Source organism: Carassius carassius, chromosome 7, assembly GCF_963082965.1.
Source record: "Carassius carassius chromosome 7, fCarCar2.1, whole genome shotgun sequence".
In the NCBI taxonomy this organism is placed as follows: domain Eukaryota; kingdom Metazoa; phylum Chordata; class Actinopteri; order Cypriniformes; family Cyprinidae; genus Carassius; species Carassius carassius.
Genome location: NC_081761.1, coordinates 530,996 through 545,425, shown reverse-complemented (window position 1 = coordinate 545,425; position 14,430 = coordinate 530,996). Strand labels below are relative to the sequence as shown.

General features: G+C 35.9%; 1 protein-coding gene across 4 annotated transcripts in view; it reads left to right on the top strand.

Moving 5' to 3' along the window:
• Window positions 1-14,430, top strand: part of LOC132143316 (ras GTPase-activating protein 3-like) — a 39,046-nt gene that overhangs the window by 19,698 nt on the left and 4,918 nt on the right. For all 4 annotated transcript variants that reach the window (XR_009434235.1, XR_009434236.1, XR_009434237.1 and 1 more), the window contains exons 6-17: window positions 2,286-2,366; window positions 2,451-2,523; window positions 3,953-4,026; window positions 5,015-5,276; window positions 5,403-5,551; window positions 5,752-5,866; window positions 6,590-6,664; window positions 8,045-8,168; window positions 12,126-12,232; window positions 12,306-12,383; window positions 13,283-13,360; window positions 14,045-14,118. Coding sequence is in view for 1 of the 4 variants with exons in the window: in XM_059553435.1 (XP_059409418.1) it covers window positions 2,286-2,366; window positions 2,451-2,523; window positions 3,953-4,026; window positions 5,015-5,276; window positions 5,403-5,551; window positions 5,752-5,866; window positions 6,590-6,664; window positions 8,045-8,168; window positions 12,126-12,232; window positions 12,306-12,383; window positions 13,283-13,360; window positions 14,045-14,118 (1,290 nt within the window). In the remaining 3 variants the exon portion in view is untranslated. The remainder of the gene's footprint in view (window positions 1-2,285; window positions 2,367-2,450; window positions 2,524-3,952; window positions 4,027-5,014; window positions 5,277-5,402; window positions 5,552-5,751; window positions 5,867-6,589; window positions 6,665-8,044; window positions 8,169-12,125; window positions 12,233-12,305; window positions 12,384-13,282; window positions 13,361-14,044; window positions 14,119-14,430) is intronic.

The following is a 14,430-nucleotide window of genomic DNA, read 5'->3' as shown; positions in this document are numbered from 1 at the left end:
TAATGGAAGCGACGCGCTCGTTTTTTTCCAGCTGGATGCGCCCGCACCGCATCGAGTTAAAAACATCTCAACTTTTCAGAATCCCGCAAGTGCACCGCAGGTCATGTGACAAGAACCAACCAATCAGCTTCATCCTTTCCAGTACCAGAGTTGAAAGCTCAGCCAAGATGAAGGAACAGCTGATCATAGCTGTATATGATAGCCATTTTTAAATAAATTTAGTAACAGAGCTACTGCAAGCGATTTTTAGTGCTGCAAATCCATTCAAGAGCACCAAAACTTTATTTATTGTTTGAATTTTGTTATGAATTTGGAATAATTTTAAAGCTGATACTTTGTAAATTAAAAAGTAACAAAGCACAAAGCTTTTTGCGATTACTGGACGGCAAGTGCACTTCAAAAATGAAGTTCATGCATTAACAGAACACAGCATGGACTAAGATCTTGTTAAGAAGAAGCCTTATGATTATAAACGAGAACTGTTAACGATATTGCCAATATCCACACAGATGACAGCTTTACCTGTTGTAGTTTGTTCAAGTTATGAACGAAATAGAAGCTATTTTTCTGCACTCTCTCTTCAAGTCTCCATCATTCCTCTCTCTCGCGCGTTTATCAGGTGTGTGTCAGCGTTGCTGCACGGTAGATGAGGACTGTTTAAAACTATTTTTCCCACTAAAACTTCGATACATAACAAAAGATGTGAATGCAAAACAATCAGGAAAAAAGGCATTACATGCAATTTTTTAAGAGATAACATGTAAATACATAGGCCTAGTCGCCAGTGGCGACCTCAGAAAAAACTTCAGTCGCATTTTAATATTTATTGACCGTTTTAGTCGCAGTTTGGAGCCCTGTCTTAGATAAAGCAGGTTAATTTAATTGGTTTAATTGGGCTGAGTTCAGAAGCAGATCATTTAATAATATTATAATAAAATAATAAAAAAAATTTATAATGATTAATGATCCCTTAATCATCCATCACAAGGAGTTAAACCAAATAATATATTATTATTATTATTATTATTATTATTATATATTACGATTGTTGAACTTCACAAAATAGAAAGTGGCTGTAAGAAAAGAGCTAAAGCATTGGAAATCTCCATTTCCACCATCAGGGCAATAATAGAGGAAGTTCCAATCAACTAAAGATGTTATAAATCTGTTGTTCGGGAGGATTCCTCACTCATCCAAAACCACAACTCCAGTATATTGAGTTCAGACACTGGAACACATGTTGTAGGTCTCAGTCAGTGCTGGACGTCATGGCTGGTGTATTTACGGACGGCTGTATAACCAGACGCAGCATTATATAAACAAGCTTAACACACAGGAAGTGTCCTGGAAGGATCGGATGGTATTAGAGATGCTGTAAATCCTGTTCATTCATCAGCATCACACTCACAGCCAGGCACCGCTGCACGAACACATCACACAAGAGTGTGACATGAATCCTGTGTTTTGCAAAGTTTGCTGCTTGAGCTGTTGTGGTTGTTTCTAGATTAATAGATAACTCCCTGCTGATGTCATCTGTGTCCGGACGCAACAGAGCTCGGCTCTGATTGGCTGAGTGTGACATCATGTTGCCGGGTGTTACGAAAAACAGTTCGTTTTAAGGCCATTTGTGATGTGTTGACATTTTAATTATTAATGTCAAAAGATCATGTTTGATACTTTTCATGAATGTAAAAAATATTAAAATATTATTTTTATTTCATATATTTTTTTTATATAGTACCAGTCAAAGGTTTTTAAACTGTAATCTTTTTAACGGTTTTTACTTGCTCACCAAGCCTGCATTTATTTGATCCAAAATACAGCAGAAGTAATATTGTGAAATATTTATACTGTTTAAAATAACTGTATAATAATGCATAATAATAACATCTGTTTTCTGTGTGAATAATTATGATAATAAATGTTTCTTGAGCAGCAGATCAACATATTTTCATGATTTCTGAAGATCATGTGACACTGAAGACTGGAGGAATGATGCTGAAAATACAGCGGAGCATCACAGAAATACATTACACTTTAACACAGATTCACACAGAAAACAGCTGATTGAAATAGTAAAATATTTTATAATTTTACTGTTTGTGTTGTACTTTGGATCAAATAAATGCAGGCTTGGTGAGCAAAAGAGACTTCTTTAAAAACACTAAAAATCGTACTGTTCAAAAACGTTTGACTGGTAGTGTATATAAAATGTTTTGATATTTATTGATCAAGTCTGTGAGTGCTGGTGATCATAAATGGAGTTGTGTGTTCTCCTTGCGCAGGGTTCTGGAGTGTCAGGATCTGCCGATAGTGAATAACCAGTGCGATCCGTATGCCGTCGTCTCATTATTCGGCCCCTCCAGGTGAGATCAAACCTGAGAGCATCGCCGCTCATCTAGTTTAGAAGTGAAGATTAAATCAGTATAACACTAATGCATCTTTCACAGGTCAGAAGCCAAGAAGACGAAGGTCAAACGGAAAAACAACAATCCTCAGTTCGATGAGGTCTTCTTTTTTGAGGTAGGAGCTCATTGTCAACTGAAAAGCTTAAATTATATTTCTAAGGAAATTGAAACTTGCAGCATGTATGTCTCTCCATCAACTCCAGTACAGATGTATTGCATGCATGATGTTATTTGCAATATTTAAGTATCAGAATTTGTCAAATACAGTACCCATAATGCAGCAGTAAACATGTAAATAGTTATTTATCGTCATTAAATGAATGTAAAAGTTTATCAATATACATGTTAACATAATTAAATATTTACTAGGGGTTTTATAGTTACCTAAAACTGAAACTTAAATTAAAACCATAAAATACTATTTTGTTACAAAAATAAAAAAGTTAACTGAAATATATATATATTTTTAATTTCTGATAATTGCCAAGGAAACATTTCTTATTTTAATTTAGTTTAACTTGGTTTCGTAAAATAACTAGTGCTGTCATACGATAAAAAATAAAATAAAAAATTAATCGCACATTTTTTTCTTAATCCCACCTAACATAACATTTTTAACATGAATTTTGACAGCACTAAAAATGTAATAAAAATAAACAAACTATATACAAAAAAAAACAAATCTAAACAAATAAAAATGACAAAAACAACCACATTTTTTTTACACTTGAACTAAAATTTAAATAAAAACAGAAAATATTAAAATAGAAACTGATTGAAAATATAATAAAACTATAACAGTATATCAATGGTAAAATATCACTGATACAAACATGGTCATCAAACATAAAGGTAAAGCTTTTGAGCAGAAACTCAGTTTTTCCTTTTATAGTTTATGTACCCAATAGACATGTGCCGGTGTTAGGCAATGTGATATATCACGATATTGTTATCATGGGCACTTCAAAATACAGAGAATAATTATTTATTACAAATTATTCAGAATTTTTAATGCATTTTAAGAATGCTTTCCCCATCAACTGGTCACTGTAACACTGTAAACAATGCAGCTGCTACTTTCTGTTTCTGAAACGTGTTTAAATGATTTAAATAGCCATTTAGCACATGCATAGAAGTAATAAACAGTTTCTCACTGATATGAGAGAAGTAAGTCATTATTATGAGATATTAAGTCGTTAATATGAGAGCGTTTCTCAGTATTATAACTTAGAGAATCATATATATTTTTAATTGAAATGTGGTGGGAACGGGCCTCTGTATGTCGTGAACAATAAGCCCCGCCCCCTAATCAACATCGAATTTGCATACAAGTTGACTTTGGTAATGAAAACGTAAAACTGAAATAAAAGAGACATTAAAACGGAAAATAAACTATTATTGCATGAGCATTAATAAAAAAGCTTTGTAAAAACACGATTTGCAACTTCATTTTTAAATGATCTGCATTGTTCTGGATTGATTGATTTTTATTGAACAAATTTTAAAAAATGCTCTGAATAGTTTTTCCCATTCATTTCTCACAGGTGACCAAACCTCCGAGCTACACCAAACGCCAGTTTGACGTGGAAGAAGACGACGTGGATAAGCTCGGGCTCAAGTGAGTGTGTGTGTGTGTGTGTGATTCTCAGAAGCAGCCTGTGTTTACTCCCACCGGATGAAATAACTGACTGTATTTCTATAAACTTCCCACAAACAAACATGGTGCATTATTGTCTGTTTGCTAGTCACACTCGTAAGGTATTTCAACATTCTCAGTAGTTTATTTCAGCGTCTCTGCGCATCATGAGTTTGATGTGACGCTGACTAACGAGTGATGTTTGTAATCACGTCAGACGCATGAGAACATGCAGAGTGAGTGTGTGTCACATCGGCTCGTCGTGAAGGAGGAGAACAGCAGGGATCGAGTCTGGCACCGTCTAATTTCCTTTCGTGATCTGAGTGTTGTGCAATCTGTACTCCGTGAGAACGTCTTTCTCATCTCAAACTCAGACGGAAAGGAAATTTGTGCCATTAACAGTGTTATTTTAGTATCATTTGGAAACTATTACATATAATTTTAATTTTATTTAAAGTGATTTTAGTTATTTTATGTTTTTATACTGTAGTTTTTATTTATTCTTATTTCAGTTTTAGTTACTTTAGTACATAACAAAAAAATGAAAATGTAAATTATTTTAATATATATTTTAATAGTTATTTAAGTACATTTTTTAAAAGTTTTTTTTTATGTTTTGGTTTTAGTTAACTATAATAACCTTTGTACTATTGTATATTTTGAATTATCTTCAATTTTATTTAATTTTAACTTTAAATTTGAATGATTTCATTTTTTTAATTTTTTTTTATAAAGTTCTATATATTTTAGCAATTTTTGTATGTGTCAATATAGTTTTCATTTTTATTCTAGTTTGAGTTATTCCATCAAGTTAAAGTAAATGAAAATAATGTTGCCTTGGCAATTATCTTAATTAGCTTTTTGCTATTTTAGCTATTTTATATTTTTATTCCGATGACCCAAATGATTTGTAATAGCTGTAGTGTCCCTGAGCAGCACTGGTGCTAGTAATGGTGACCTGTGTTCTCAGGGTGGATCTGTGGAACGCCAGCAATCTGAAGTTCGGAGATGAGTTTCTGGGAGAGGTGCGGGTGCCACTGAAGATGATGGGACAGTCGGGGGTTCATGACGCATGGTACTTCCTACAGCCCAGAAATAATGGCAATAAATCAGTGAAGGCTGATGAGTTGGGCTCGTTACGACTCAACATCATCTACACGGAGGACCATGTGTTCCCCACGGAGCATTATAACCCACTCCGAGACCTGCTGCTGCAGTCAGCACACCTCCAGGTCAGTGATGAAGACTTAGTATCAATCTGTTGTTGACTATGTGCTACCTTTGTGCTCCAGGGTCACTTAATTGATCAGTCGAGATCTCTCTCTAGTGGTGCTGATTCGGGTGTGTTTGTGTCGCAGCCCGTCTCGGCGTCAGCAGCTCATATCTTGGGCGAGGTGTGTCGTGAGAAGCAGGAGGCGGCTGTTCCTTTGGTGCGACTTTTCCTGCACTACGGCAAAATCGTGCCTTTCCTCAGCGCCATCGCCCACGCCGAGATCAGCCGCACGCAGTGAGTTCACACCACTGGATTCTAACTACTTCTCCTGATAACCCAGTAATGTGATGCGCTACATCTAAATGCATGTAGAACCTATTTAGTTATTTGATTACTTTTTAAATGCATTAATCAGTAATGTAATCAAATTAGGATTATAAGAATGTAACTTACCCAAAGCTGATTCAGAATTCACCTTGCTCCCGCGCCTGCAGGGATCCCAACACCATATTCCGGGGAAACTCGCTGACATCCAAATGCATAGATGAGACCATGAAGCTGGCGGGGATGCATTACCTGCGCGTCACGCTCAAACCCATCATCGATGAGGTGAGTCTGTCTCTCGTTCGTCACCAGCACTGTTTAATGAGTCAGTGATTCACTTAGCCGTTCACAAAGACCTGAATGAATCAGCCGTTTGAACGAATCAATTGAACGAATGATTCAGTTTTAAAATCAGTGATTTGCTGCCACCTGCTGGCGGATTTAGTTTCATTTTTTAACGTATCATTTCAGTTGTTGAAATCATTTAATATGTCTATTTTCAAAACTGTATATTGTAAACATTAATCTAAATATGACTTTATGAATTTAATTGCACTCATGCCAGCTCTGAGCCTCGTTAAACGTCCGAAAGCGACTTTTGTGCCAAACTATTTTTTTATTAATACTAATTTCATATGGTTTTATTCTACTTCTTATTATATCATTTTGAATTACAAATTTTAAAAAGCTCATAACTATACATTTTTGAATTTGACATGAAAGATGACATACTTTTAATAAACGCCATTTCAAAGGTAAAAAGCAAAGGCCCCTGTAAATCACTTAATTTTATTAGGAGGGCACATTTTTGATTATTGATTAAAAGGTGCGCCTAGATTTTTTTAAAAGAAAAGAAAGGTAGAGCCCTGTGTAACAATGTATCAGATCCATGCATGAGGTCTTAAAGAGACAGTAACCTAAATAAACATACTGCTCTCTGTCAGACTGTCTATTTATCAGGCACCAAAAATAACCCAAATATGAGTTTCTGGTGTGGTTTGTCTGTAGATCTGCACGGACCACAAACCCTGTGAGATCGACCCGGTCAAGCTGAAGGAGTCCGAGAACTTGGACACCAATAGGGTGAGTCTAAATGGTTTTAGGGCCTTTCATTAATGAGTGATACCAAAATATATATATATTTTTTTTTTACACTTCGCTTACAACATTACCAAGAATAATTGCTAGTATAACTATATTAAAACATAGCATATATAAGAAAATATTAATAAACACTGTAAAAGAAACTGTCCTCTGTCTGGACTGTTATGATGTCACTTCCTGAGATATAACCCAGCGTTATTTTAGTATTATTTATTAGGGATGGCATGGTTTCAGTGCATTCTCTTAAAGTGACAGTCTCTATATTAATCGAACAGCAACAACAAAGAAATCACTCACTGCTCTTTATTAAAAAGCTTTTGTAACTTTAATAAAGAACAATCTTTAATTTATACATTTAATTATGCAATGCTGTTTTACATTTGATTACTTCAATTTTTATTCATTTAATTTCTGTACCTAAAAACTAATGCTAGACCTCCCTAAACAAAAAACTGAAAATCACTGTTTAGTTTTTGTATCTTTACTCTAATATATTTATTTGTGCTGTTGCTCGTAGTTGGATAGAATATTCTTCTTCTTTTTTTTATTAGAAAGTATAGTTTTTCCATAAACATAGCACACCGAACTGTACTGAAACTGTGACTCTAAAACTGTGAAAAAGTTGAACCGTGCCACTCCTAATATTTATGTAGTGTTAGCTTTTATTTTTAAACTTTTAGTTTTATATTTTTTGTACATTTGTAATGTGCTTTAGTAATTTAACATTGTTTTTTTTATATATATTTCTATATAGTTTTTAATTCATTTTTCTTTTGGTTTCAGTGATTTTGAATTTGAATTAAATTTTGTTTATGTGTGTGACCCTGGAGCATAAATCCTATCATAAGGGTCAATTGATTGAAATTGTGAGATTTATACATCATGTATAAGAAAGTATAAATCTCACAATTGTATGGTTTGTAAGGAGGTCAATATTTGAAAATCTGGAATCTGAGGGAGCAAAAAAATCCAAATATTGAGAAAATCATCTTTAAATTTTTTCAACTGAAGTTTTTCGCAATGCATATCACTAATAAAAAATTACGTTTGTATATTTTTATGGTAGGAGATTTACAAAATATCTTCATGGAACATGATCTTTACTTAATATCCTAATGATTTTTGTCATAAAAGAGAAATGTATAATTGTGACTCATAAGGTGTATTGTTGTCTATTTCTACAAATATACGTCTGTGACACTGATGACTGCTTCTGTGCTGCAGGGACACATTTATATATATATATATACGAACGAACACAGAATCGATTGAGAATCATTGAAGAGAGAATCTCTCCCATCGTATCCAGCCCTGCTGATGCTCCTGCGTGTGTGTGTGTGTGTGTGTGTGTGTCCTCAGGAGAACCTGCATCAGTACGTGGACCGGATCTTTAATGTGATCACCAGCTCGGGTGTGAGCTGCCCGACGGTCATGTGTGATATCTTCTTCTCGCTGAGAGAGTCTGCTGCGTCACGCTTCCAGGGTAAACACTCACAGCAGCAGAAAAGACCATTAAAACTACACACAGTTACTCTGAAAACTCTTCAGTGACACAAACCTGACGCGAGGGAAGAAGTCCCTTGTTTGCATTCACACCGGACATGAACACAGAAGCGGATTCAGAGCTCTTTTGGTTCATTTTAGTCGTTTTTCGGTCTCACTCCACTTCTTTTTGAAACCCAGTCATCCTGAATAATAATTAATTTTTCTCATCATTGATTTTCTTTGACCCTGTCACCTATGGCTTTCTTTACATGAACTTGAAATGGAATTAAACATTATTGAAAAATAGATGCTGGAAAACACCAGAAATCTTTCATTAGTGTTATTGTTATTTATATTTTGAATTCATTTTTTTATATAGTTTTTATTTGTCGTTTTAATTTTTGTTTTACGTTTTAGTAATTTTAGTACATCAACTCATTGTATTTCAGTTTGTTTCAGTTTCAAATTTTGTTTTCTAATTTCTCATTTAGTTTAAGTTAACAATAACAATTATGTAAAGATCAAATAAACTGTTAGGTTTATATTTTCAGTTTAGGTTTTGGTTATATTGTTATTTGTCATGTATTTTTATTATTATTATATAAATATTTCTGTATAGATTCATTAATTTGAATTATTTTAGTATTTCAACTTCAATGCTAAGGCGGCATTTATAATTTCTAAATTATTTTTTAGCTTGATTTCAGGACCCTGAATTAAATTTTGTCAGTGTTATACTGCCACCTTCAGATCACAAGTGAACACTGCAGGGACCCGGATTGGCTTTGTTTTAGTCCATAGGCTTTAGTAAAGAGATCTGTGATGAAGATGATGATGGTGATGATGATGATAAAGAGTGAACAGAACTGGTGAACTAACACAACCCGAGGTGCCCCCGTACTGATACATTTTGATTCAGAAGATGTATCGTTAATCCTAACATTTTGGAGTCTATCTGTTAAGAAAGAATAAAACCATTTAATAATAGACGGATTAACATTCATCTTAGTCATTTTCTGTAAGAGCAGATGAGGCCGTAGAGTATCAAAAGCCGAACTAAAATCAATAAACAGAAGGCGTGCATAGGCCTTCGGGTCCTCCAAGTGTTTGAGAGTTATAGCATCATCTGTACTCCTCCCTTGCCTATAAGCGAAGTGGATCTAGTTCAGTGTTGACTTCAGATTTCAATATGGATACTATGTATTTTTCAAAGCATTTCATGACAACACAAGTTAAAGCCACTGGTCTGTAATCATTGTTTTCTGTAGGACAGGGTTTCTTTGGAATGGGAATAATGGTCGATTTCTTCCAGAGGGCCGGTACCAGATGGGAGTCTACAGACTTCTGAAACACCGGGCACCATGCAGGGGTTAGCTCTGCAGCAAAGGTTTTAAGGAGAAAAGCAGATATGCCATCCGGACCTGCAGCTTTCTTGTTACATACCTGGCTGAAAAGTGACTGAATTTTGAAGGGATCAACCCCTAGCCTAGGGCAGGGCTCAGTTGTAAGTGACTGTAGAACATTATTGAATCCCAAAGAATAATCCTGTGTATCAAACCTCATAAAGAAATTATTAAGTTCATCTGCTTTACTCTGCTAATCATGTGTTGCGAGCGAGACCCTTTTTAAGTGTTGTCATGTTTGTAACAGATTTCATGGAGACCCAGAGTCCAAAGAGGCAAAATTCTGTTCAATAACATCCCTTTGTTTCCTTCTTGCATCCCTTAACAACTTATTAAGATCCCTTTGAACTGATTTCAACCCCAACCTATCGCCATTCCTAAAAGCCATTTTTTCGGGTTAATACACTCTTTTAACTGTCTGATGTATGGCTTATTATTAGGGTAGATTGTAATAACCTTCTTGGTGGCCACGCAATCCTCACAGAATTTAATATAATCCGTAATAGTGTCAGTGGCCTCATCAATGCCCAAACTGTGGAAAACGTTCCAGTCTGTACAGAGAAATGAACCCTTCAGTGTTTCAATACTTTCATTAGACCATACAGTCACTGTCTTGGTTACTGGTTTACTACTCTTCAAAACAGTCTTATATGTAGGTATTAGATGGAGTGTATTATGGTCAGAGTTTGACAAAGGGGGCTTTGAACTGGCCCTATAAGCATGTTTTATATCACTGTAACATTTGTCCAACACTTTGTTATCTCGGGTGCCACACTTAACGTATTGTTCGAATCCCGGAAGGGAAAGTTCCAATTTACAGTGGTTAAAATCCCCAAGAATAAAAAACGGGGCTCCCGGAGTGCGTTGCAGTTGATCGTGAACACAGTCTGCAACACGAGCTGCAGCTCGGGCCGCATTCCTGCTGGGTGGCACATACGCTGAGCAAATTATAATATTGCCAAATTCTCTTGGGGGTAAAAGGGTCTTAGAGAAATACACAGCAATTCAATATCAGGGCTGCACACAGTCTCTCTCACAGAATAATTCCTGCACCAGCTGTCATTCACAAACACACAGATACCTCCTCCTCGACTTTTCCCCGAAGTTATATCCCTGTCTGCACGGACAAGGGAGAACCCCTCCAGCTCGATCAAGGAGTTGGGGGTGTCTTTGTGGAGCCAGGTCTACGTTAATACCAGCAAGCCCGCCTCACAGTATTCAAAACATACCTTCATTTTGATACGGAGCTCCTCCATTTTATTTCTAAGAGAGCGAACATTGCTCAGAATCATACTGGGCAGCGGAGGTCTGCTGCCTCTTCGACGGAGACGCTGCCGAGTCCCCCCACGTCGACCTCTCTTCCGTAGTTTTCTGCGAGACGGCAGGATATTAAATGCCTCGGACAGGTTGAATAAATCCGCGGGCGGCGATGTTGTTATTTTTGTATAACGAAGGGACACCAGCGTGTCTCTGGAGTAGATAAGTGGTAACCCGCCCTCCACATGTGGAAATGTTTGGCACATCCTTACAAACTGCCATACAATCAGTACTAGCAATAGTCCTTGTGCAAATAACACCATGGTGCTCTTCTATGAATAACTTCTAAAAACGGGTAAAACAAACAAATAAAACAGCAACAGCAGCACACGAGTCCGGGTCGCCAGCAGAGCAGCGCCACCAGGAAGTAGTTAGTTCTATGGTGGTGATGGTGATGATGGAGATGATGATGGTGATCATGATGATGGTGATGATGAAGATTATGATGGTGATGATGATGAAAATGATGATGATGGTGGTGATGATGATGATGATGGTGATGGTGATGATGATGAAAATGACGATGATGGAAATGAGGATGATGATGGTGATGTTGGTGATGATGATGATGGTGGTGATGGTGATGATGATGATGATGTTGGTGATGATGATGATGGTGGTGATGGTGATGATGGAGATGATGATGGTGATTATGAAGATTATGAAAATGATGATGATGGTGGTGATGATGATGGTGATGATGATGATGGTGATGATGGAGATGATGATGGTGATCATGATGATGAAGATTATGATGGTGATGATGATGAAAATGATGATGATGGTGGTGATGATGATGATGTTGGTGTTGGTGGTGGTGATGATGATGATGGTGATGATGATGAAAATGACGATGATGGTGATGATGATGATGATGATGTTGGTGATGATGATGATGATGGTGATGAAAATGATGATGATGGAGATGAGGATGATGATGGTGATGATGATGATGATGATGTTGGTGATGATGATGATGGTGATGATGAAAATGACGATGATGGTGGTGATAATGATGGAGATGATGATGATGGAGATGAGGATTATGGTGGTGATGATGATGATGGTGGTGATAATGATGGAGATGATGATGATGATGGTGGTGATGATGATGAAAATGACGATGATGGAGATGAGGATTATGGTGGTGATGATGATGGTGATGATGATAATGGTGGTGGTGATTATGATGATGGTGATGATGATGATGTGTGTGTGTGTGTGTGTTTCTGCAGTTGACCCGGATGTGCGGTACACAGCTGTCAGCAGTTTCATCTTCCTCCGTTTCTTTGCTCCTGCCATCCTCTCTCCGAACCTCTTCCACCTGCGTCCACATCACCCGGTGTGTACCGCTCCTCTTGTCTATCTAATATTTAACCCGATGTGTTATTTTGATCATTTTTGTCTCTGTAAAGGATCCGTACACGTCTCGGACGCTCACGCTTATCTCCAAAACCATCCAAACTCTGGGAAGCCTGGCCAAGTCCAAATCTGTAAGTGGACATTATTAATAGCTATTTACTGTTACAAATCCTGACGGGCTACAGTATTTGTGAGATTGTGTAATATAAAGCATGTATAATAATAATTCATAATTATAAATAATATAGTATCATGATAAAACATTGTAAATGTAAGAGAAATTGTCCTTTATCTGTACTATGCTGTCACTTTCTGAAATAAAATCCAGTGTTTATATTCTATTATAATATTAATTTAGTAGTTTTATTATGTGTTTCTGACATTTTTTTCATATATCTTTATATAGCTTCAATACATTTTTCTTCCAGTTTTAGTCATTTTTTTTATGTGCTATTTCTATTCATTTTTTAGATAGATATTACTTCAGTTTTAATCATTTTATTTTGTGCTTTTGACTTGATACTTTTTTTTAATATGTTTCTATATAGCTTTATTTTTTCTTTTAGCTTTAGTAATTTTTTACATCCTTTTCGCATTTTTATGCAATTTTTTATATTTTTTTATATTTTTATGTGCTTTGGTCATTTAGTAGTTTTTGGGATTTTTACTGTATATAAATTTTTAATTATTTCTTTTTCTTTCATTTAACCTAATGTATTTTAGTTTGTTGCAAAGGCAACAATTATTATTTATTATTTTATTTTATTTTTGTTGAATATTTAATGTAATATTTATATTTCATTTTATCAGCTTGATTTAAATGACCAAAAACAAACCATTATTTTTAAAAGCAGGTTATGACTTCAACAGAAAGACACATTTTTGCACAAAATAATACATTTGTAGATTTAATAATTGTTTATTTATTTTGGTCATAACTCATCAAAATGTAGTGATGATGACATGTGGACTGATATTCTGATGAAAAACTCTTAGTAAAATAATGAACGCTCTCGTCTCTCTCTAACAGGCCAATTTCAAAGAGTCCTACATGGCTGCGTTCTACGACTTCTTCAACGAGCAGAAGTACGCTGATGCAGTGAAGAATGTGAGTGGCTGTCATATATATATATATATGTATATATTAGGGTTATCAATCAGTTTCAAATTGTTAATCTAATTAATTGCAAAATAAATTTGACTGTTAAAGTACCCAGAAAGGATTATTTAAAGCTGTTTTTGTGTTAAATGAGCAAGTATCCAATAGACGTTACAAACTGTAGCTTTGGAAATAAATATTTTGTTTGATTCAACATCAAAATTGATTACAAATAAACATTTAGGCTAAAACATAACCTATGGAACATAAAAGAAGGTCATTTGAGAAACATCTCAGTATTTTTTGTTTGTACAGTGAAAGTCAGCTTTGTTACCTTATGTTCCACAAAAGAAACACATGAGGGTGCTGAAATTATTTTTTATTTTTATTATTATAATTATTATTTTTATGAAACGATACACTAAACTAGAAACTAAATCTGCCAGCAGGTGGCGGTAGAAGTCTTTATGAGATGTTATAAGACATTTGATTCATTCAAACTGACGATTCAATCAGGAGTGAACTAAATGACTCTCTTTATGAATGGATCTTTGAATCATTGATTCACATGATTCGTTCCAAACACGATTCATTCAGAAACTAAACACCGCTGTGTTAGAGGGTCACGCTTAGATGGAAGAGATGTGTTTCTATCTGTTTATTAAATATATGTGGTGTGTGTCTGTGTCGCAGTTCCTGGATCTGATCTCGTCCTCGGCCCGCTGGGATCAGAAGAGCATCGAGACGCCCATCATGCTGAAGGAAGGGTGAGAGACGCTCACACACCTCACAGCGCACTGTGTTAGTGCCAGACCAATCAGCATGTGTGTGTGTGTGTGTGTTTCTCTGCTGGACGCAGGAGCGTTAAACTCCTTATTAAGAGGTTTGATGCCAAAGGCTCTGGCAGGTAAGCTGCCGTTGTGACCTTTGACCCTTGACCTCCTGACCCCTACCGTAGCCTCCTCAGTGTCTCTGTTGTTCTACTGACGTTCCAGCTGGTCTCTCCCTTTAGCAGTGTATCAAAATACAAGCACAGTAATAGCATAGTGCTTCTGTTCAGTCTGGTTCTCCTCTGACCT